Source organism: Ostrea edulis, chromosome 9 (genome assembly GCF_947568905.1).
Source record: "Ostrea edulis chromosome 9, xbOstEdul1.1, whole genome shotgun sequence".
NCBI classification, from domain to species: Eukaryota; Metazoa; Mollusca; class Bivalvia; order Ostreida; family Ostreidae; genus Ostrea; species Ostrea edulis.
In genome coordinates, this window is record NC_079172.1 from 2,564,282 (window position 1) to 2,587,148 (window position 22,867).

The 22,867-nt window shown below is 38.8% G+C and overlaps 1 protein-coding gene and 1 long non-coding RNA gene across 2 annotated transcripts in view; one reads left to right on the plus strand and one right to left on the minus strand.

Annotated features, from left to right (window-relative positions):
- The window catches only part of LOC125657387 (uncharacterized), a 199,676-nt gene extending 177,143 nt beyond the window's left edge, over positions 1–22,533 (plus strand). The window contains exons 10-17 of the long non-coding RNA XR_008798333.1: positions 5,101–5,209; positions 6,210–6,260; positions 6,417–10,347; positions 12,488–12,600; positions 14,220–14,325; positions 17,890–18,008; positions 18,627–19,126; positions 22,437–22,533. This is a non-coding gene — a long non-coding RNA (uncharacterized LOC125657387). The remainder of the gene's footprint in view (positions 1–5,100; positions 5,210–6,209; positions 6,261–6,416; positions 10,348–12,487; positions 12,601–14,219; positions 14,326–17,889; positions 18,009–18,626; positions 19,127–22,436) is intronic.
- Positions 18,039–20,655, minus strand: LOC125651397 (E3 ubiquitin-protein ligase TRIM71-like). The gene is made up of 2 exons (XM_056148241.1): positions 20,524–20,655; positions 18,039–20,284 (listed from the first exon to the last, which is right to left on the minus strand). Exon 2 carries the CDS (start codon positions 20,251–20,253, stop codon positions 18,598–18,600), a length of 1,656 nt encoding a protein of 551 aa, XP_056004216.1. The 5' UTR covers positions 20,254–20,284; positions 20,524–20,655; the 3' UTR covers positions 18,039–18,597.
- Positions 22,534–22,867: the final 334 nt, after the last annotated feature.

Here is a 22,867-nt window from a genome sequence, read left to right on the forward strand (position 1 = left end):
AGTGTCGCGTCCCTCCCTTGGTAAATGTTTCGGATCCGCCCCTGTATAGGAGGGAGGGGGGGGGGGTAATCCTTTAACTGAAAATATTCTGATACACATTTCGGGGTTTTCTATTTTCTCTCACTTTGTTTGGTACAAAAAGTTCTTTTAAAATCTGTATCTTATATCTTGAAAGCAATAACAACTTCTCGGGTCTTTCCGGAAAAGGCCGGGAACATGAATTTTCGGTCGAGAATTCTTCACTCCTTTTGAGATGTCACCAGCTGTACGTGAAGTACCACAAATTTAGACCTATACTTAGCGCTCAGGGTCGTAACAGTGAGGGTTCGTTAGCGTGCCAATGCCTGCCGCGACGTGGGACCTCCGTTTTTAAGGTCATATCCAAAAGAAAGTAAATATGAATTTAAAAAAAATGAATAATATCGAGGCAATTAGAAAATAAAAATGTCATTCTACTTTTAGCAACATAATTTAGATAATTATTGATCAAATTACCTTGAACGAAAATCAAACAGTCCGTCTCAATTTTCTGTATGAAATCTTTCTTTTTTTCCCCACAAATTGAATTATACTGACCTCAGAAACTTTCTTGAGTTTTGGTTTGACTTTTTTAAAATGATTTGATATTGCTTTGAATTGATAGTATGAAGTTTGACATTAAAATTATAAAAAACAAAAGGGATCTATAAAAGATGAAGAATAATAATTCTGTGTATTCATTTGGGCTGTTGTGTAAAGGTCGCTACGCCACTTGATTATATTTCTATACAAAAAAAGTGAATGAATTACTCTCTTGATCGCATATTGTTGTACAGCAGTGGCGGATCTAGCGGGACGGGGTGGATGGGGAGGGGAGGGGGGGGGGGGGGGGGTAGCGGGTCTTGATTTAAAAAAAACATATCAATTTTGTTTATAGGCATGCACCTATGTTTGTTTTTTAAACAGTCCATTTTTGCCATTTTGGGATCTCCACGTTTACATGGGGAAGGGGGGGGGGGGGGGGTAGGAGAAAAAGGTACACACTTGGGTTGCATCTCTCTCATTTAAAAAAAAGGTCCAGATCCGCTATTGTAGAAATTTTGAAAATATATTGAAGATTACACATATATAGGAGCAAACCTGAAATCATGTTGCACAATGGAGTCACGCCATGGGTGAGTAAAAATGGGGGAGGGGTGTCAAGAATGAAAATGTACGCTGACATTTTTTTTCAATTTATATTTAGATGTTATAGCCAAAGTTTAATTTAGATTTTTTAGAATTTACGTTTGCATATCTAAAAGATACGGGAGTACGTGTACCCCAACCCCCCTTTGGTTATGGTAGTTGGGGGGGGGACATATAAAAAGATCTCCCCTTCCTTCTCTTTGGTTGCAAAATTTTCTTGATCCGCCACCAAAAAAAAAAAAAAAAAAAAAAAATCTTGAAAGGAACTTCTCGGGTCATTCCGTAAGCTCGGGAATATGAATGTGTTGTATTTCACTTGCCGGAAAGACTCGAGAATGTACGATTGCTAAAACAAGAGTTGTCTTTCTTGATGAAGCAGAAGACACTTGCGGCGAAAACGAAGATGGATGCCGAATCAGCGTGATCAGACAGAAAGCTTATATTTGCGGATACTTAGCGAAAATGACTGTCGGGTACAGTACTATGACACGTAGGTACCATTTATTTAGATTCCTCTGGTTATTTGGTTTAGCCTGAGTTCCATGAAAGAAATATTCAGGACAGACGGGTTTTTCAAATTTCATGGGTGTTGCTAAAACGCGGAACAGAAAATGGAACGGAAAATATTGTATGCAGTGATGTTATGGGGGGTCACCTGTGAATAGATGAAATTGACTGTTTTGAAGAAATATTTACCGGTCAGCGTTTTTGTTACTTAAATAGAAAAAAGAAAACTTTAAAACAAATTAATCATTAAAGCCAAAATATTCACAGCCTTATGTGAGAGTAAAGTAAGAGTAAATTCGGACGGTTGAATGCCATCCATGTCAATCGGAACTCCTCGAATTGCATCCATGTCAGACCATCCGGTGTCAGGTTTATCCGTTCTACAGTTGATTCGTCCCTAGATGATCCGTCCTCTGGTAAACTGTATGTTTGTAGAATTGTATCAGGGGCAGTCGAGCAATGCATCTGTTGTTTCAAGTGCGATAATCAATAATATGTTGACGGTGCTACCGTTTGAGCGAGCGCAGCTACGTAGGTATGTACATATTTTGTAATGTTCATGCTTTGGTCAGGTTTAATTTAAACAATATATATTTGCCAAATACTCAGTATATGACTAAAATTAGGCAGCAGAAACAGCCCATTCTAGTTTTCTCCCATGGTTTTATATCAAGTCATTAAAACATAAAACGTATGTATACATGAATGGGATTGAAATATTTTTTATACCTATACATTTTATTTCTGCCGCCTTCACGGTGACTTACTTAACCTTTGACCCGCGACTTGTTCTGAACTGTATGCCCTCAAAAATAGAGGCTACTTTCCTTATTTCTACTTTCTATCTTTCCAAGTCACTAATACACACCTATTTGATTTTTAAAAATGAAATTCATATAAAAATCTCCTTGTAGCAATGGCATGCTTTAGAAGAGAAAATTTTAACAAAATTTAAAATATTGTACATAATCCTAGTTGTAACACAATGATGAAATATTTCAGCACTCTCAAATAATATTGAATAAATTGCAACATATTTGAGACCCTCTCCACTGTTTTTGTAAGGATACATTGAAATTTATTCACAAAACTAGAATTATAATTAATGATTTTTCAGTCATGAAGTGACATGGCTGGTTATCAGTTGGGGGGGGGGGGGGGGGTCGTCATCATGGTTTGCATTACCGGACGAGCCAAGGGAATAGATTTATAAGTAGTTCTTATTTTTAGACGTGAAAAAAAAAAAGATTTAAGAAATAATGTTTTTGATCCAGCCGAATTCCATCAATTTTTTTGCGTTTTTATTATTTTTCTTAATCACTCTGTGTCTAAAGAAAAATGCAAAAGTAAAGGAAGAACCTCAGTCTTGATAAGGCATTTTCATGGTTCATATAGAGATTGCAAAATGTTTTTCAGAATTTGTGAGGCCAATCAGCCAGCAACGTCCACCATTTCTGGACACCCATTGTCCGATTTCACCACGACCTGGTGTACATCTTTCAAATGTGGAACTGTGACTATTCACGGTAACAGTAAGATACACGTCTTGTCCGTGACTACATTATTAGCAGTAAGTCAAGCGAGGCAACTGTTGCAGCTAATTTTCACAGACAATTACAAACTCGGGATGTAGTGTTCTTATTGATGCTGGTACTGATTGTTCAGTAAAATATCCAACAAAAGTAGAAGCTCTTATTCGCAAAAGCAGTGAAGGCCCACTTATTAGGGCCCCGCATGAAATGCGGGAAGCCCTATAGTAATCACATTGTCCGTCTGTTCGACCGTCCGTCCGTCTGTCTGTCCGTCAACACTTTCTTTGTGACACGATAACTCAAACAGTTTTTATCGTACAGTTTTCAAATTTTGTGTATGTGTATATATTTGGTTTTTTTTAATGTAATATAAAAAATGCTTGATGTTACATGTATACTGAATTAAAACACGTCATTCCCAGTCAACAACTTTCGATCGGGATCGGAATACGAAATAAAATTTCTTATATCCGGTTGCAAAGTGAAACTGCTTCATGCTTCAAGTTATTGAATTATGTAGCAATTGCACGTTACACATTAGAGAACTGTTCCTTTTGATAAAGAAAGTCACAAAATAGATACAAAATGAGTGTACCTTATTCATTACTGTTACCGAGCTTTCGTCGGTGAAAATCTCGAAATGGCGTGTTTCGCTGCGCTTCGTCCACATTTTCTATGTGAGTATTTTGATATTTGCTTATGCATTTTTTGCGCATACATGGTATGTCTCGGCTAGGAATAATGGAAACTTTCTCACCTATGTATGTAAAGACATATTAATCTCTGTTTTTAAAAATGTAGAACACTTTTATCAAATGACAATGTGTTTGAAAACGCTTAGAGCCCCGATGTCAGAATTTCCTTTTCCAAGACATCAATATGTCAAATTCATAATCCTTTTCGAATAGTATGTAACATATTTTGTACCAGTTATCCATTTTGTGTCCCCTATTACAATGGGATTTTGTTGCACTCTGTTGTGTTTGAGTGGATGTCATGAGTGTGTCAAACAGAAGTAATTTAAATTGCATAAGTCTCTCAAAAATATGCTTCATGATTCCTTTTTCACAAATTGGCATTCCAATGTATCTTTATATATTATTAATTCTAACATATATACCAGCCCCAAACATTGCTATATCAAATACAGATGTCACTTTCCTCTAATAACCCTCGGCGGGGCCCTTGCTGACCGTGTCAGTTTTCTAGTTGAGGACTTTAAAGTAAATCCTTGTTTGGAACGCTAGGTTTTCTTCCCCAGAAGCGTACTGTAAAATATACAGGATGGCCCAATGCAATACAACTTTTGCCAGAGTAAATACTTGACTTGTTAGCATCCAGCATGTTTCACAGCACATTTCTATTCAGTTTAAAAATAAAACAAACAAATCGCATACATGGGTGTTGATTTTTTTCTTGAAAGATATTCAAATTAAAAAAAACAACTTGTAGACCTTATTTACAAAATCTTTTACCATGTCGAGTAGAAATTTTGAACATGGCGACTAGAAATATGAAAATGGCGACCAGAAATTTTTCTAGGTGGCCATTTTGCGACCTGATAGTAGATGTGACTTGGAGCACTGTTTTGAATATGAATTCTTTATCATGTTTATGGCAAAACCTTGTTATACTTTGGTGTTGACCCTGAACAACAGCAGAGCCAATGTGGCTCAGGTGAGCGATGTGGCCACTGGGCCTCTTGTTTATATTGTTATGTTTTTACATTCATCGGGATCTTGTTCCATGGTAGGGCATATGCATATCTAGAGGTAGTAGATGAAACGCAGTTCATTATTCTAATATTTCAAGCTCTTTAATCGCAATAGGAACATACTATTGAAAATATATATCAAATATGTTCATTAATCATGTGAGTTTTTTTCCCCTATAGGTGGTGACTGAAGTCTGGTCAGTCGGCAGGCAGCAGTACTCAATTTACCGCATTCCTACAATCCAACTGAAATTACGGGTATTCAGAATCGGCCTTTAAACAGTTGATGGTAAGTAGAATTACAAACAGGATTCAGAAGTCTGACTCTTTATAAGTAATTAAAATACAGATATTATTGTTATACATGTATATACAGGTTTTGTTTTATGTTGCATGTATTTTTTGGCAAAAATGGGGACCTAGACTTGATGCTTTTCAGCTCACCTGAGCCAAAGGCTCAAGTAATATTTTCTGATCAAATTTTGTTCGTTGTCTGTCGTCGTCGTAAACTTTTCACATTTTCGACTTCTTCTCAAGAACCGCTAGGCCAATTTCAACCAAACTTGCCACAAAGGCATCCTTAGGTGAAGGGCTTTCAAGTTTGTTCAAATGAAGGGCCATGTCCCTTTCCAAGGGAAGACAATCACAAAAATGCAAAAATAGGGTGGGGTCATTTAAAAATTTTCTTCTCAAGAACCACTGGTCCAGAAAAGCTGAGATTGACATGAAAGCTTCCTGACATAATGCAGATTCAAGTTTGTTCAAAGCATGGCCCCCCGGTGGTTGGATGGGGCCACAATAGGGGGTCAAAGTTTTACATACAAATATATAGGATAAATCTTTCAAAATCTTCCTCTCAAGAACCACTGAGCCAGAAAAGCTGAGATGTACTTCAAAGCTTCCTGATATACATGTAATACAGATTCAAGTTAGTTAAAATCAAGGCCCCCGGGGGTTGGATGGGGCTACAATAGGGGATCAAATTTTTAAATGCCAATATATAGAAAAATCTTTAAAAATCTTCTCAAGGACCACTGAGCCAAAAAAGCTGATATTTACCTGAAAACTTTCTGATATATATTTCAGATTTCAGTTTGATCAAATCATAGCCGCAGGGGTAGGATGGGGTCACAAGGGGGATCAAAGTTTTGCATACAAATATATAGGGAAAATCTTTAAATGTGAGCCAAGGTGACTCAGGTGAGTGATGTGGCCCTTGGGCCTCTTGTTGAACTCATTTTTATGCTCTTGGACTAGTGACAGGTGTCAATGGTTGTTTTTTTTTTCAGAAGCCCGCCCTGGTAGATGGAATCTGCCGCTTGACCAGCAGCACTGTCCAGGTCAGTGGTTACCTATTGCTCTAAACAAGGGTGGTACGTGGAGACTCATTTTTCCTGATGGTCTTGACGTTCACTAGCTGGCAATATTTGTGACTCATATCAGCCTCATTTACATTCTGAAGTTTTAATTCATAACATATTGCTGGATATTTGTAGAGACAGTGGTTGATGCTGGATATATGACTTTTCCTCAGCCCATCATTACCTGCTGGAGTGCTGGTAGAGGCTGAACGCTTTAATAAATATAACTGTGATCTTGCTGAGATGTAGTAATCCATGGGAATTTTCCAAAGAAGATTCAAGAGAAGTATTCAATTATATAAGTTCAGACTGTAGAGAGCATGAAAGCAGATATTACAGTTATCTCCCTTAGACTAGATGAATTACAATACAGAACTTTCAAATCATCTAAGTTTAGAGTTATAATGCTATTTGAATTCTTTGAATTTGGCTACGGTTACTAGTTAAAGACATAACCACATGTATTGCCTCAGTTTACTTACAATTATAATATATACCTATAAGTATAAATTGTCCTTCTCTTAATTTTGTATACTTTGTGGAATTTATAAAAATTGCATGATCACTGTTCGTTATCTTCTCTTTATATTAGCAGTAGATTCTCTGTACCTGACTCACCAGGAATGCATTGTTAGGTCACCTTAGTCACTCAGGTGATCTTTTGCAATTGATCTGCCCGTTCGTTATCGCCGTCTGTCAATTGTATATCGATTCGTTAAACACCCCTCTCAACAAAATTTCACTCATGGAGACATCATCAATTCCGGCGAAGGGCTGCAAAATTTAGGTCTATGCTCGGCGCTTATGGCCTTTGAGCAGGGAAGGATTTTTATCTTGCCACAAAACATTCTTGGGAAAAGGGGATTCATGTTTGTTCAAATGAAGCAGCGTGTCAACTTGAAAGGGGAAATTATACAGTGAAACTTCTCCAAATCGGCCCCTCAGAAAATCACTCCTCTCTGAATATCGCCCAATTCTTAAAGTCTCTGTAGGAATCTTAACATATCCTTTCAAAGAAATTCATATAGTCCAAAGTGTGACTTTTCGAGATCTCCGCCATTTTTGACAAGGGACTTCTGGGATGATCCTCAGTTATAGGTTCAGATTTAGCTCGGATTATTCTGTGCTCTTTAGTCATTGGAGCTTGCAGCATGAGCCAGAGCACTGCACTCACTATTAATATGCAAGTAGCTGCATTTAATTCAAATTGAAGTTGAACACAAGGACCCCAGGGGTAGGGTGGGGGCACAATATGAAATCGGAGTTTTATATGGTAATATGCAGAAAATTTATTAAAACAAAGACTTTTCAAGAGGAGCAGGGCCACACTAAATCATATCCAAATGCAAATGTCCCCAAGTTGTGTGAAAACAAGGTTTTTTTATGACCCTGACTAAGGATGGGGTGGAATTGTTTTTGTCCTGTCTGTCTGAAATTTTAACCTTCCTCATAACTTTTGAATAATGAGCAGTGGGGCTCTCATATTTGCATTCTTTTTTATGGCCATAAAGTTTTTCACCTTGTGACCTTGACATTAGAGTTTGATCTACTGACCGGTTTAGGTAGAACTTTCATATTTTGTATACATACATGTATAATGACCTGAATGTTTTACAGAATAGTCATATGGTATTGAGGCATTCCTGTGTTGTGTGAATTTAAGTTTGCTTTATGTCGTGAACTTCGGGGCTAGGTGGGGCAACAAAATAGAGTCAACATATTTCATAGGAATAATGATTTAAAATACAAAAAAATTTGAAAATCAAAACAGCTGACCAAGAGCAAGGTAACTCGGGTGAGTGATGTGGCCTAAGGGCCTCTTTGGGATTAAACTCTAAGGTTATAAAGTATGTTTTTAACAATTTATCTGAAATTATTTGTATGCGTTGATTTTGGGGTCCTGAAGGTCAAGGTCACTACTGGACTTCATAGAAAAGCTAGTATAAATTCATTAAGGAAGCATATGCCCTGCGTTGCAGAGTTCTTAGGCCACTGATAAAATGTGTTGTGTTTCCGCTAACCCGACTGACCCTAAATTATAGCCCCGACCCTAGATTTTTTTTTTGATATTTAAAACAAAAATCGTCATTTTCCCGGAAAAAATGTATTCCCGGTTCTTGGTTTTCGGTTTAGTTAGACATTGAGATGAAGTCATTCAAACGCTTTAATGATATACAAAATTGCATGGTTTTGTGTCAAGCGTTTAAACAACATTGATAATGTTTCTAACTAACAGCATGGATGATGGTTGACCCAGTGGCTAGTACCTCCATGCGTGCTCACGCAACGATGATTTAACAATTGAAGTTAACAGACGGTCGAGAGACTCTGCCAAGTGTCATGTTTTCATAGAAGACTTTCTTTTGTTAAAATTGCCAACTCCTATGTTGTTTTTAGACGGTGGCTATTTATAGCCATGCACTGTCTTATGTTATCATTTCAACGGGCATTAGACGGGGACCCTAGTTTTATATGGAGGTCATGATGCAGAGTGACAGACATGAATGTCCAGTCTGTCAAATTTGTATGCACATCCTTGGTTTCTGCTGCAGTTCTAACTGAAAACACTATGAAAACGGTCACAAATAACGCAGTGAGCGCATCCGAGTTGTTGATGGCTGGTGAGAGCCGAGAGGAAAAAAAGATGTGCAGATTGTTTTTAAAATAAAAATTTATGTCCGGTAAAAAGTTTTAGCTGGAAGAGAGTTGGATCCCATTAGGATAAGTGGGATCTGCCCAGACTGTCTTCCTACCCTTGTTCCATTTAGATTGTGAAAATACATTCAGAAATGTATTAATAAACTTAAAATATGTTAATGATGTTGATATTTTGGTGATGATTTAATATATTTTTTCAAAACCATCACATTATTTTCCTGTCAAACATATCCAATAGAAGTATTCCTATGACAACCAATCTAAATGTAGAAACAATATATCTGGTACTTGTAGAGCATAGTGGCATAGAGGAGTTAACTTTTGTTGTTTTATGCTAGATATGTTTCATTGAAAAATATAGTTTCTTATAAAACATCTGGAAATAATCCTCAGCCAATAACAGGTGAAATGTTATGATTGAAAGGATATGGGGCTCACAGCGGGTGTGACCGGTCAACAGGGGATGCTTACTCCTCCTAGGCACCTGATCCCACCTCTGGTGTGTCCAGGGGTCCGTGTTTGCCCAACTATCTATTTTGTATTGCTTATAGGAGTTATGAGATTGATCACTGTTCGTTATCTTCACCTTGCAATGCAATTTAAGCAAAATTTTATTTTGAAAGTATAAAATTCAATAGAACATTTAACTTGTGCAGTAATTAGGGCTATACGGACTGTGGATATCGGCCTGGATAGCTCAGTGGTTAGAGCACCTGACTAGAAATGCAGGGGTCCAGCCAAAGATTTTCTCCTTCCCATACTACATTTGGTACCGTTGACCACCCCTAATGGTGCAGGTTGGCCTGTCAGGGGCAAAAAGAACCTGGGTTGATATTGAAAGACAATTATAAAATTATAATTGATCTTAAGGAGGGAGGAATGTAGTAATTAGGGCTCTACGGACTGGATATTGGCCTGGATAGCTCAATGGTTAGAGCACCTGCCTAGTAATGCAGGGGTCCCAGGTTCGATTCCCGGTCCAGCCAAAGATTTTCTCCTCCTTCCTATACTACACTTGTTAGAGTTTACAATGTTTTTGCATACTTTGAAAAAATAAAATTAAAAAAAAAAAATAATTTATTTCCTACCTTCCTACCCTATTTTTTTCTGGAACATTAGCGGAAACTCAACAATTTTTATCGTTGGCCTTATTCATATTCTATCATGAAACGGAGAACAAAGTCGCTTGACAAAATTCTCTTCAAAAAATTTACTGAGCATTTTCAACCTGCAGACAATTTTACTTGCCTGTCTGATTTCTGGTGATTCCAGCACTCAATGCTACTTTGGTTTTTCAGCTTTCTGAACCTTAAGATGTTGACACCCTGCTGATGGAGCAGAAGCAGAAAGCAGTTCTCTTACCATCAGATCTGATCCATTTTTGGAGATAGCCTTTTGTATGGAGCTGGTAATTTTGTTTTCCTTTTTAGTTCACTTGAAATCTAAGCTCATGTGAGCTTTTTTTATCTCCCCTTATCTGTGGTCCATCCGTCCTTTCTTATGTAAACTTTTATGATCCCAAAAAAAATTGAGGAGCATTAATATATTCTCTGTCATGTCTGTTCCACCTCATATCTCCTAAACTTTTGATCAGAAATTGATCACAAATGCTCAGGTAAGGACTTGTGGACCAAAGTCTCTCAAGGTCATTGTGGAAAGGCCAAGGTCACTCAGAAAATAAAAGTTCCTTATTTCAACAGTTTTTGATTCCTGTCTCCTAAACCATTCATCAGAAATTGATCAGCAATAGTTCTTGGGACGGGACGTTTGGTTCAAGGTCATTTTTGAAAAGTCAAGGACACTCAGAACATGTACTTTACAGAAGGAAAAATTGCTTATTTCAACTGCTTTAGCTCACCTGATTCTGATCGCCTGTTGTCTGTCATCTGTCTATCCGTCGGTAAACTTTTTACATTTTTGACTTCCTCTCCAGAACCACTGGCCAATTTCAAACCAAACTCGGGGAAAAAGCATCCTTGGGTGAAGATCATTTAAGTTTGTTCAAATGAAGGGTCATGCCCCCTTCAAAGGAAATGATCACTAAAATGCTAAAATAGGGTGGGGTTGTTTAAAAAGTTCTTCTCAAGAATCACTGGGCTAGAAGAGTTGAAATTTACATCAAAGCTTTCTAACAGTGCAAATTTCATTTTGTTCAAACCAAAACCCACAGGAGTAGGGTAGGGCCACAATAGGGGATCAAAGTTTTACATGCGAATATATAGGTACAGTTTTTGAAAATCTTCTTCTCATGAACCCCTGTGCCAGGAAAGTACAAATTTACATGAAAGTTTCCTGACATAATGCAGATTAAAGTTTGTAAAAATCATGGGCCAAGGTGACTCGGATGAGCGATGAGGCCCATGAGCCTCTTGTTGAATAGCCTTTGATCACATATCACGCAAGTAAGGGGCGAGATCAAATGTTCAATGTTTCACAAAAAACTAAATTCAAATAGTTTTCACTAAGACCCCCCCCCCCCCCCCTTAGAATGTTGGAAACTAATTGATTAACAAGTATAAACATACAATTATAAATAACACTGTAATTTTCTACTGTTTATTCATAATCATGGACCCCGGAGATTGAATGGGGCCTCAAGGGGGGCATAAAAGTTTTACATACAAATTTATAGGAAAAATCTTTTAAAATCAACTTCTCAAGAACCACTGAGCCAGAAAAGCTGAGATTTATATGAAAGCTTCCTGATATAGTGCAGATTATAAATTGCTAAGATCATGGCCCCCCGGGGGTCGGATGGGGCCACAATAGGGGGTCAAAGTTTTACATACAAATATATAGGAACAATCTTTAAAAATCTTCTTCTCAAGAACCACTGAACCAGAAAAGCTGAGATTTATATGAAAGCTTTCTGATATAGTGCAGATTCTAAATTGTTAAAATCATGGCCCCCAGGGGTTTGATGGGGCCACGAGGGGGGATCAAAGTTTTATATACAAATTTATCGGAAAAACAATATATAGGGACAATCTTTAAAAATCTTCTCAAGAACCACTGAGCCAGAAAAGCTGATATTTACATGAAATCTTCCTGATATAGTGCAGATTCAAGTTTGTTAAAATCATTGCCCCTGGGGGTTGGATGTTGCCACAATAGGGAATCAAAGTTTTACATACAAATATATAGGGACAATCTTTAAAAATCGTCTGCCCAAGAACCACTGAGCTAGAAAAGCTGATATTTACATGAAAGCTTCCTAACATAGTGTAGAGTTAAGTTTGTTCAAATCATGACCCCTGGGGTAGGATGGGGCCACAATAGGGGATCAAAGTTTTACATACAAATATATACGGAAAATCTTTAAAAATCTTCTTCTCAAGAACCACTGAGCCAGAAAAGCTGATATTTACATGAAAGATTTCTGACATAGTGCAGATTGAAGTTTGTTCAAATCATGGCCCATGGGGGTAGGATGGGGCCACAAGGGGGGATCAAATTTTTACATACAAATATATAGGAAAAATCTTTAAAAATCTTCTTCTCAAGAACTAGTGGGCCAAAGAAGTTCAAATTTACATGACATATTGTAGATTCAAGTTTGCAAAAACCATGGCCTCCAGGGGTAGGTTGGCGCCATAATAGGGACTACGGGTTTACATGCAAATATATGGAAAGTCTTCTGATGTGAACCAACGTGACTCAGGTGAGCGATGTGGCCCAAGGGCCTCTTGTTTGTATATAGATTCTTTATGGAAAGACCTTATTTTGTGAAGTTTGACCTTGACCTGGGAGTTTGATCATTCTGACCTATTCAATATCTCCTCAACATATTTTGTATTTAAATTTTTATGACAAAACCTATTTTTTCATACTATAACCTTTGACTTTGTGACCTTGAAATTTGACCTTATTTCAAGAAAATGTAACCTACCAAATATTTTCAATAGTATTCAAGGTAGGGCTTTCATATTTTGTTGATAGGTTTTCTTGTTGACAAGATGACCTTGTGGTACAATCACATTTGATCTTTTGACCTCCACCTACTTTCCCCAAAAAATGGCCTAGTTAATATCTTCTAAACTATTTAAGGAAAAAGCTTTTATATTTTGTGTATAGATTTTTATGGCAAGACTTTGCTTTAGTGTTTGAACTTATGACCTAAATCTACTTTTAATAAGAATCTGACCTCTTCATTATACCCCCCGCAACAAGTTGTGGGGGGTTGGGGGGGGGGGGGTATACTGGAATCGGGTTGTCCGTCTGTCTGTCTGTCCGTCTGTAGACGCAATGGTTTCTGGGCTCTAAAGCATTATCCTTTCCACCGACCGTCACCATATATATATGGACTACCCATGGGATGAAGATGTTCCCTATCGATTTTGGGGTCAAAAGGTCAAAGGTCAAGCGCACTGGACATCGAAGTAGCAATATGGTTTCCGGGCTTAAAAGCGTTATCCTTTCCACCTACAGTCACCATGTCATACATATGGACTACCCATGGGATGAAGATTTTCCCTATCGATTTTGGGGTCAAAAGGTCAAGCGCACTGGACATCGAAGTAGCAATATGGTTTCCGGGCTTAAAAGCGTTATCCTTTCCACCTACAGTCACCATGTCATACATATGGACTACCCATGGGATGAAGATGTTCCCTATCGATTTTGGGGTCAAAAGGTCACAGGTCAAGCGCATTGGACATTGAAGTAGCAATATGGTTTCTGGGCTCTAAAGTGTTATCCTTTCCACCTACAGTCACCATATCATACATATGGACTACCCATGGAATGAAGATGTTCCTATCGATTTTGGGGTCAAAAGGTCAAAGGTCACGCGCACTGGACATTGAAGTAGCAATATGGTTTCCGGGCTCTAAAGCGTTATCCATTCCATCTACAGTCACCATATCATACATATGGACTACCCATGGAATGAAGATGTTTCCTATCAATTTTGGGGTCAAAAGGTCAAAGGTCAAGTGCACTGGACATCGAAGTAGCAATATGGTTTCCATTTAAATTCTTTAACGGCTTTTTTCATCGCATGGAACACCCTTTTGGGAGATTGGGGTAAGCCGAGGATATTCTTAGTGAGCATTGATCACAGTACCTCTTGTTATCTCCTGAACTATTTAAGATAGAGCTTTCATAGAACTTGTAGGACTCGGTATTCACAGATGTGCACTGGTTTGGTCTCATTTTGATACATTCAGTATCATTGTATCGATCTTTTGAGTATAAATTTGTGATCTAAAAGCATGATATAATGGTGTAAAGGATCAGTTTGTGGTTAACCAATATTTAATGTGAGAATAAATATTGTAGGGTAGCGGTTACTGGAGACGTGCTGTTGATTGATGAGGATAATTTTCCCGAGACTCTGACATATATTGCAGGACCTGGATAGCTCTACTGGTGTTCAAAATGCCAGGTTTGTTAATGGAATTACATGTAAATGTTCCATGAAATGGCCAGGGCATATGTAATATAGCATTAATATTTTTGATGAAACTCAGATGACCTATTGCAATTGGTCTGCATCCGTTGTCATGTGTTGCCTGTCGTGTTAGGTGTGTTAACATCTTCAAGACAACGGGGAAATAAATTGTAAATTTCAGAATTCCTGGACTCCTGTGGCTTTAGGGGCGGGGCAAAAACTGCCCAAATTTGACCAATTTTCAATAAATCTTCTTTACGACTATGCATGTGTAAGAAAAACTAAATGCATAGGGATGTAGAGCAGGAAAGCCTCTATCAAAATTGTAAATTTCATGATCCCTGGGGTAGGGGTTCTGACCTCAGGGCGATGCCAAACATGTTATATAGTATTGGTGTGTAAAACACTTAAATGACATCTTCTTAAGTGCTATTGAACCTTTCTTGTCAGCGGAACTCCTCTGAGAACACTCAACATCATTTCGTGAATCTTTGTAGTTAATAGAAACATGCTGTGTAGATGTGCATATTCCCAGGAAATTCTGCACTGCATAAAATTTGGCGTTTACAGATATTATATTTCATAAATCGACATTAAACGTCATTAAATTTCGGCGTTTACGGAAAATTATACGCCACTGGAAACGCAAAGTAAATTTGACATTTAATTTTCTATTAAATGTGTATTTTACGTTTAAATTTGACATTTAATTTGGGTATAATTGGTGTTTAATTTTATATTAAACGCAACTTTTCGTGCAGTGTCTGATTGTCCCTTTTGAACTTAGAATTTTGAGTCCTTCTGTCCTGTTGTTGTCAGTACAATTCCTCAGAGATCGCTTAACAGAATTTGATGAAAATTTGTAGTTAATAAGGACACACTGTGTAGATGTGCATATTCCCAGAAAATTCTGATTCAATTATTTTTCTTGGAGTTATGCCCCTTTTGAATTTTGAGCCCATCTGTGCTGTTCTTGCAGCAATGCATAGCATTACCATTCATTATGTGAGACATTGTTAAGCAATGTTGGAGCGTGGGGTATGTGAACTTGATCACTTTTACTTTCTTTCATTAGTCAGGTGCTCTAACCATTGAACAACCATGACGGGTCTATCCAAAACCCCTGTATTACTAGTCACGTGCTCCAGTCATTGAGCTACCTTGACCGGTGTATTAGAGACCCCTGTATTACTAGTCAGTTGCTTTAACCATTGAGCTACCGTGACCGATCTTTCGGAGACCCTTGTATTACTAGTCAGGTGTTCTAACCATAAAGCTACCACATGACCGGTCTATCAGAGACCCCTGTTGTACTAGTCAGTTGCTTTAACCATTGAGCTACCGTGACCGATCTATCGGAGACCCTTGTATTACTAGTCAGGTGCTCTATCCATTGAGCTACCATGACCGGTCTATCAGGGACTCCTGTTGTACTAGTCAGGGGCTCTAACCATTGAGCTACCATGACCAGTGTATCAGAGACCCCTGCATTACTAGTCTGTTGCTTTAACCATTGAGCTACCATGACTGGTTTATCAGAAACCCCTGTATTACTAGTCACATGCTCCAGTCATTGAGCTACTGTGACCGGTTTATCCTAGACCCCTGTGTGAGTCAGGTGTTTTAACTATTGAGCTACCAAAAAAAAAAGCTATTGAGCTACCATGACCGGTCTATCTGAGATCCCAGTATTACTAGTCAGGTGCTCTAACCATTGAGCTACCATGACTGGTCTATCAGAGACCCCTGTATTACTAGTCAGTTGCTTTCAGCATTGAGCTACCATTACCGGTCTATCGGAGACCCCTGTTGTACTAGTCAGGTGCTCTAATCATTGAGCTACCATGATTAGTCTATCGTACACCCTTGTATTACTATTAAGGTGCTCTAACCATTGAGCTACCATGACCGGTCTAGTAGAGATCCCTGTACTACTAGTCAGGTGATATAACAATTGAGCTACCATGACCGGTCTATCAGAGACCCATGTTGTACAAGTCAGGTGCTCTAACCATTGAGCTACCATGACCGGTCTATCAGAGACCCCTGTTGTACTAGTCAGGTGCTCTAACAATTGAGCTACCATGACTGGTCTATCAGAGACCCCTGTATTACTAGTCAGTTGCTTTAACCATTGAGCTACCGTGACCGGTCTATGGGAGACCCTTGTATTACTAGTCAGGTGCTCTAAACATTGAGCTACCGTGTCCGGTCTATCAGAGACCCCTGTATTTCTAGTCAGGGGCTCTAACCACTGAGCTACCGAGACCGGTCTATTAGAGACCGTTGTATTACTAGTCAGGTGCTCTAACCATTGAGCTACCATGACCGGTCTATCAGAGACCCCTCTATTACTAGTCAAGTGATCTAACAATTGAACTACCGTGAGCGGTCTATCAGAGACCCCTGTTGTACTAGTCAGGTGCTCTTACCATTGATCTACCATGGCCAGTCTATCCAAGACCCCTATATTACTAGTCAGTTGCTTTAACCATTGAGCTACCATGACCGTCTATCTGAGACCCCTGTATTACTAGTCAGGTGTTCTAACCATTGAGCTACCGTGACCGGTCTATCTGAGACCCCTGTATTACTAGTTAGGTGCCCAGTTTTTCAGAGACCCCTGTATTACTAGTTAGGTGACCAGTTTTTCAGAGACCCCTGTATTACAAATCATGTGCTCTGACTATTGACCTATCCATAAGCTGATGTTAAGATGAACCATGGATATCGATCTGGATAGCTCCGTGGTTAGAAAATCTGACTAGTAATACACGGGTCTCTGATAGACCGGCCACTGTAACTCAATAGTTAAAACACCTGATTAGTAATACAGGGGTCTCTGATAGACCGGTCACTGTAGCTCAATAGTTAGAACACCTGACTAGTAATACAGGCGTCTCGGACAGACCGGTCACTGTAGCTCAATAGTTAGAGCACCATACTAGTAATACATGAATCTCAGGTAGACCGGACACGGTAGCTCAATAGTTAAAGCACCTGATTAGTAATACAGGGGTCTCTGATACACCGGTCACTGTAGCTCAATAGTTAGAACACCTGATTAGTAATACAGGGGTCTCTGTTAGACCGGTCACTGTAGCTCAATAGTTAGAGCACCTGATTAGTAATACAGGGGTCTCTGTTAGACCGGTCACTGTAGCTCAATAGTTAGAACACCTGATTAGTAATACAGGGGTCTCTGATAGACCGGTCACTGTAGCTCAATAGTTAGAACACCTGATTAGTAATACAGGGGTCTCTGTTAGACCGGTCACTGTAGCTCAAAAGTTAGAACACCTGATTAGTAATACACAGGTCTCTGATAGACCGGTCACTGTAGATCAATAGTTAGAACACCTCATTAGTAATACAGGGGTCTCGGATTTGATTTCCAGTTGAACCACGAGTTTTTCCTTCCTGTTACATTTACATATATATAAACATGTAAATATACCACACTGTAATAGACTGGACATTTTGTAAGATAATTAAGTTCTGAAATACAGACAATTGTTGACAATACAGTTAGATATAATTACACTTTGTGTTTTGTAGGACTGTGGAGTGTTGTGATGTTATTGATGGTCAACAGAAGACTGTGACCTTGAATCTGAAGATCTGTGATGAAGACTGGACGTTTGGGGTCACTCTCTGTTACAGTACTACAAATCTAAGTAAGTACTCAGTAATAATGCAAGACTGAACTCTCTATCATGTTTATCTAATATAAACATTGTAAAATCAAACACATATTGAAATACATAATTAACAAACAGAATAATTAGTAGTTTATCACACACAAACAAGTATATGTGTACATGTATAGATGTACTATAATTCAAGGCTACACACAAAATACTGACAAAGTGACTTAGTACATCACAAGAACTGATTGACCTTTATTTACATTTCATGATTAACATGTGTCTAATTGTATATAGATAATTAACTAGTAACACAATCTAATTATTAATTAGTATACTAAGATTAGATATAATAATACAGATATTGTAAGATATAATTACTAAACAGCAGTGAGAGACTAATGTTCTATCAGTTAAACTCACAAACACAAGTACATGTTAATTACACATCACAGACACAGGGCTGTAATTAACACAGGGCTGTAATTAACACAGGGCTGTAATCAACAAGCAGCTGTAATCAACACAAAGATGCAATTAACACTGTGTTTAGATGTGTAATGAACAGGGTTTTTAGATGTGTAATTAACAGTGTAGAGTTGTGTAATTAACACTGTGTTTATAGATATTGGATTTTCTTCACTTTAGCAGTGTGATACTCAGCCACAAAGAGGTTGTCTCTGATGTCCACACATAAACCTACTGGAAACTCTAAATCACAGTGAATGTAACGGAGGAACTGTCCGTCCTGATCTAGGATGTGGATACGGTGATTGCCACAGTCTGCTGTCAGGATGTGACTCTGGCTGTCTGTAGTGATGCTGAATGGATAAAATGATTGCTTGGTATTAGAGGGATGACCAGTGTATCTAAATCGGAGTTTTCCTGACTGATTGACCACCACTACTGCACTATAGTCAGCCACACAGATATCCAGGTTCTTGTTCTCACTGAGGTATTTAGTGTAATCACCAGATGAATAGAGAGGACGACCCTGATCATCAAACTGAATGCTTTGTTTCTCTGTGGAGCCGGAGTAACGCACGACTTTGTATTGTTTGACATCATCACTGATCATGGTAACCAGGAGGTCGTTAGCCGCGGTACAGCAGACATTGACAGGACTCCACCCCTGTAGTGTGATCACGGTCTGTATCTGTTTATTCTTTATTAAGTTTATAGTGTTATCATTATAGTCAGTATAAACAAGATCTCCGTCCCGTGTCACTGCTATGTCGTGTGGTTTGTTCCCTGACTTGGTTTGTATTGATGTCAGTAGTTCACTCTGGAGGTTGAGCAGCTTCATGGTTTTGTTTAACTGACTGCATGTCCAGACTTGATCTTCACTCAGACAGCTAACACTGAATAGTCCTCTATACCCAGTGTGTATGGTGGCGGTGACGCGCGGCTCATCAAGCAGTGGTTTGACTGGAGGAGACGATACAGCTTCTGCTGACTTGATTGTGTCGCCATGTTCTGTGTTAATGGATAATGGCGACAGACAACCAAAACTTTCATTGAGCTGATCTTTGTTTATTTTCTGAGCAGACAAACTGGGTACTGTAACTCGGACTTTAGGCGGTAATGTTCTAAATTCGGAAGTCCTAGATTTGTAAGTAGAGGTTAAGGAGACGTCATTTGATTTTAGGATTGATTTCAAGTCGGACATGATCTGTTTGAGTTCCGCCATTTTCTGTGTGATTTCATCTGTATTTTTATTCAGGGTAGATAGGTGTTTGATTTTCATCTCCTGAATGTCGGATTTCCGCTGGTTGACAATGGCGGTGATCTCCCGGTGTAAGGCTTCTCCTTGTTGATCGGCAATTGTTGTTAGTTCTCCGTAATTTGTTTCTAACTCGACTTTCTCAGTTTGGACATCGAAGGCCATTTCTTCATATCGCGGGTAAATTCTGGTCTCGAGTTCATCCAGATCTTTCTGTAAACTTTCTGTTTTAGCGCAGAGTTTTTCCAGAATATCTGATATATCGTGACCTTCATGTTTACTTGAGGAGACGCAGGTAGAACAGACAGGAAGGTCACATTTCTCACAGTAATTTTTACAGAGTTCGTCGGCGTGGTCTGGACATGTTGAGTAGTTAAGAGATTTTCTGTATTTATAGGGCACGACTTTGTGTCTTATAGACGAATCCGAGAGGTGCTTCCCAACACAGGTCTGGCATAGATTTACATCACAACGTTCACAGTGACTCTGTAGGTGGGCAGTTTTACAGAGGTCACACAATAGGATAATCTGGGCTCTACGGAACGGGTCCATTTCTGATGTCCGGGGTCACATGAGGAGTTCACTGTTAATTAAAATAGGGAATCTTAATTAAAGAGTTTGACTTATTGAAACACTTGACCAGCTAGAATTACAGTATGTTGTATAAACTGCCATCATTTATATCAGAGACGTCTATGCATTTTGAATACCTCCACCTCCCCACCCCCACCCCCACCCTCTTCAGAGTTATGTGAAATTATTTTAAAAATGAGCAGATCTATCTTATTGATCACACAAATATAAATATTAAGTTTGTCTCACCTGAAAATCCAACATGGCCTCCCTGTTATATCGACCTTCCGTCTAGTCCTGTGATTAAATATTTGTGCGGTGCGTCAACCTGTATACATTATCTATTTAAATAGAGTTTTAAAGTTTGTTTTGACCTAGATCATACTGGGTAGCGATGTCAACATTGACGTCAGAAGATAGAATTGTTTCAATGTATGTATAAATACCTTCATTATAGTCCGTGTACAAAAATACTTCGCAATATCAATATCTCTGTGTGTGTGTGTGTGTGTGTGTGTGAGGGGGGGGGGGGGGGGGGGGGTCATATAGTAATCACTACTACTGTCTCAGTTTGGACAGCGTTCTATATAGAGACAACTCCTGATTTAGGTGAAGTACTTACGGACGTAACATTGAGGGGGTTTTTGGTGCCAAAGAGTAGTTTGCATTGAGGGTTGTTTATTGTGCCAAAGAGTAGTTTACATTGAGGGTTGTTTATCGTGCCAAAGACTAGTTTGCATTGAGGGTTGTTTATCGTGCCAAAGACTAGTTTACATTGAGGGTTGTTTATCGTGCCAAAGACTAGTTTACATTGAGGGTTGTTTATCGTGCCAAAGACTATACTGGCGCGACGTTGTAAATTTCTTCTCGCTATTATCTCGTGTAAAATTCCAAACAAACTTACATGTATGTGAGTGACGTGTGACTTTCACAGAAATAAACAAAGTCCCATTGAGCGCTTAGTTAAGAAACAATCACTACCTATATATTAAGCAGACTTTTCTGTATACTAACAATGAATTTAACACGGCAAGAAGAAGTTTACAAACTTTTGTGTATACTGACAATAAACTGAACACGCTAATCAGAATTTTACAGACTTTAGGAGATTCTCGCATGTGTAGAGCTATAATACATTGGGTTTAAATGCTGTCTGACTTGTTTTATACCGATTGTTAGGCCGTTCTTGGCACACTAATTTTGACTACGGATAACTCCGGGATATGAGGCTGACGGCGGATGTGACCGGTCAACAGGGGATGCTTACTCCTCCTAGGTACCCGATTCCATCTCTGGTATATCCAGGGATCCGTGTTTGCACATCTCTTTATTTTCAATTTTGTATTGCTTGTATAGTGGTTTTGAGATTGATCACTGTTCGTTGTCTTTACCTTTCACCTAGTGTTGGTTGGTTGGGGTTGGGGGGGGGGGGGGGGGGGGGGGGTGTAAGCGTCCCTCTCGAGAAATTTTCAGGCGTATAGTATAGAAATATTACCATTGCCGACAAAGGGCTGCGGAATTTGGGCCTATGCTCGGAGCTTTGGCCTTTGAAAAGGGAGGGATCTTTGCTGTGATACGGGGCCTCAGTTTTTCCGGTCATATCCGAATGACCGCTTCATTTAATCACCTCTTACGACAAGCAAGGGGTACTAGGGATATATTCTATCTAGGATCCTCACGGACTGGGGGGTGGGGGTGAAATGATATGCGACTTTGATTTCGGAAATGTAAACATAAAGTTCATAAAAAATGATCGGAAACCATATATCCGGGATTGAAGTGTTCCTGTCGTTTTAATGGCACACAAAGTTTGCTTTAAAATTCAACAATTTGAATCCACACGCCAGCTATTTTTCTTATCAGTGAATCAGATTACATTGCTTAATGAAATAATTGTCTTGCATGTACCAGAGGGCTCGTCACTCAAGCTTTCACTTAATATCATCCATTCCCTGTAAATAGAAAGCTTACCTGTGTACAGATAAACAATAGGTAAATTACCTGTGTATGTGTGAAGTGTGAGTGAAGCTTGCATCACGCGTCCTCTAGTGAGGATATGACATGAAATACGTTACATGTTTTTGTATCAGGCGCCCTCTAGTGAGGAAATGACATGAAATACGTTACATGTTTTTGTATTATTACTCTTTTTTCTGTTGTAGATTGAGTTGAGTGGAACAATGAACCTCCGGATATCTATGTACATTTACACGTGTAGGATTAAACTTCTGTTGTACTCGCGCATGCGAGCTTATCCTATATTGCGTGTTTGCGTTTTATTTCATAAATAGTTTAGGAATATACTGTCCGCTCAATATCTTGAGAACCCTTTGCTTGACAGACATTAAACCTGGTACATCTTGAGGAGAAGACGACCTTATTTGATTTTGAAGCCATGCGGTCAAAGGTTAAGGGTCAAACTGGACATAGGAATATACTGTGAGCTCAATTTCTTGAGAATCCTTTAATTGACAGACATCAGATTTAGTACACTGGTGTATCTTCAGGAGAAGATTACCCCTATTGATTTTGAGGTCACAAGGTCAAAGGCCAGGGATTGAACTGGACATTGTAATATATTATATCCTATATT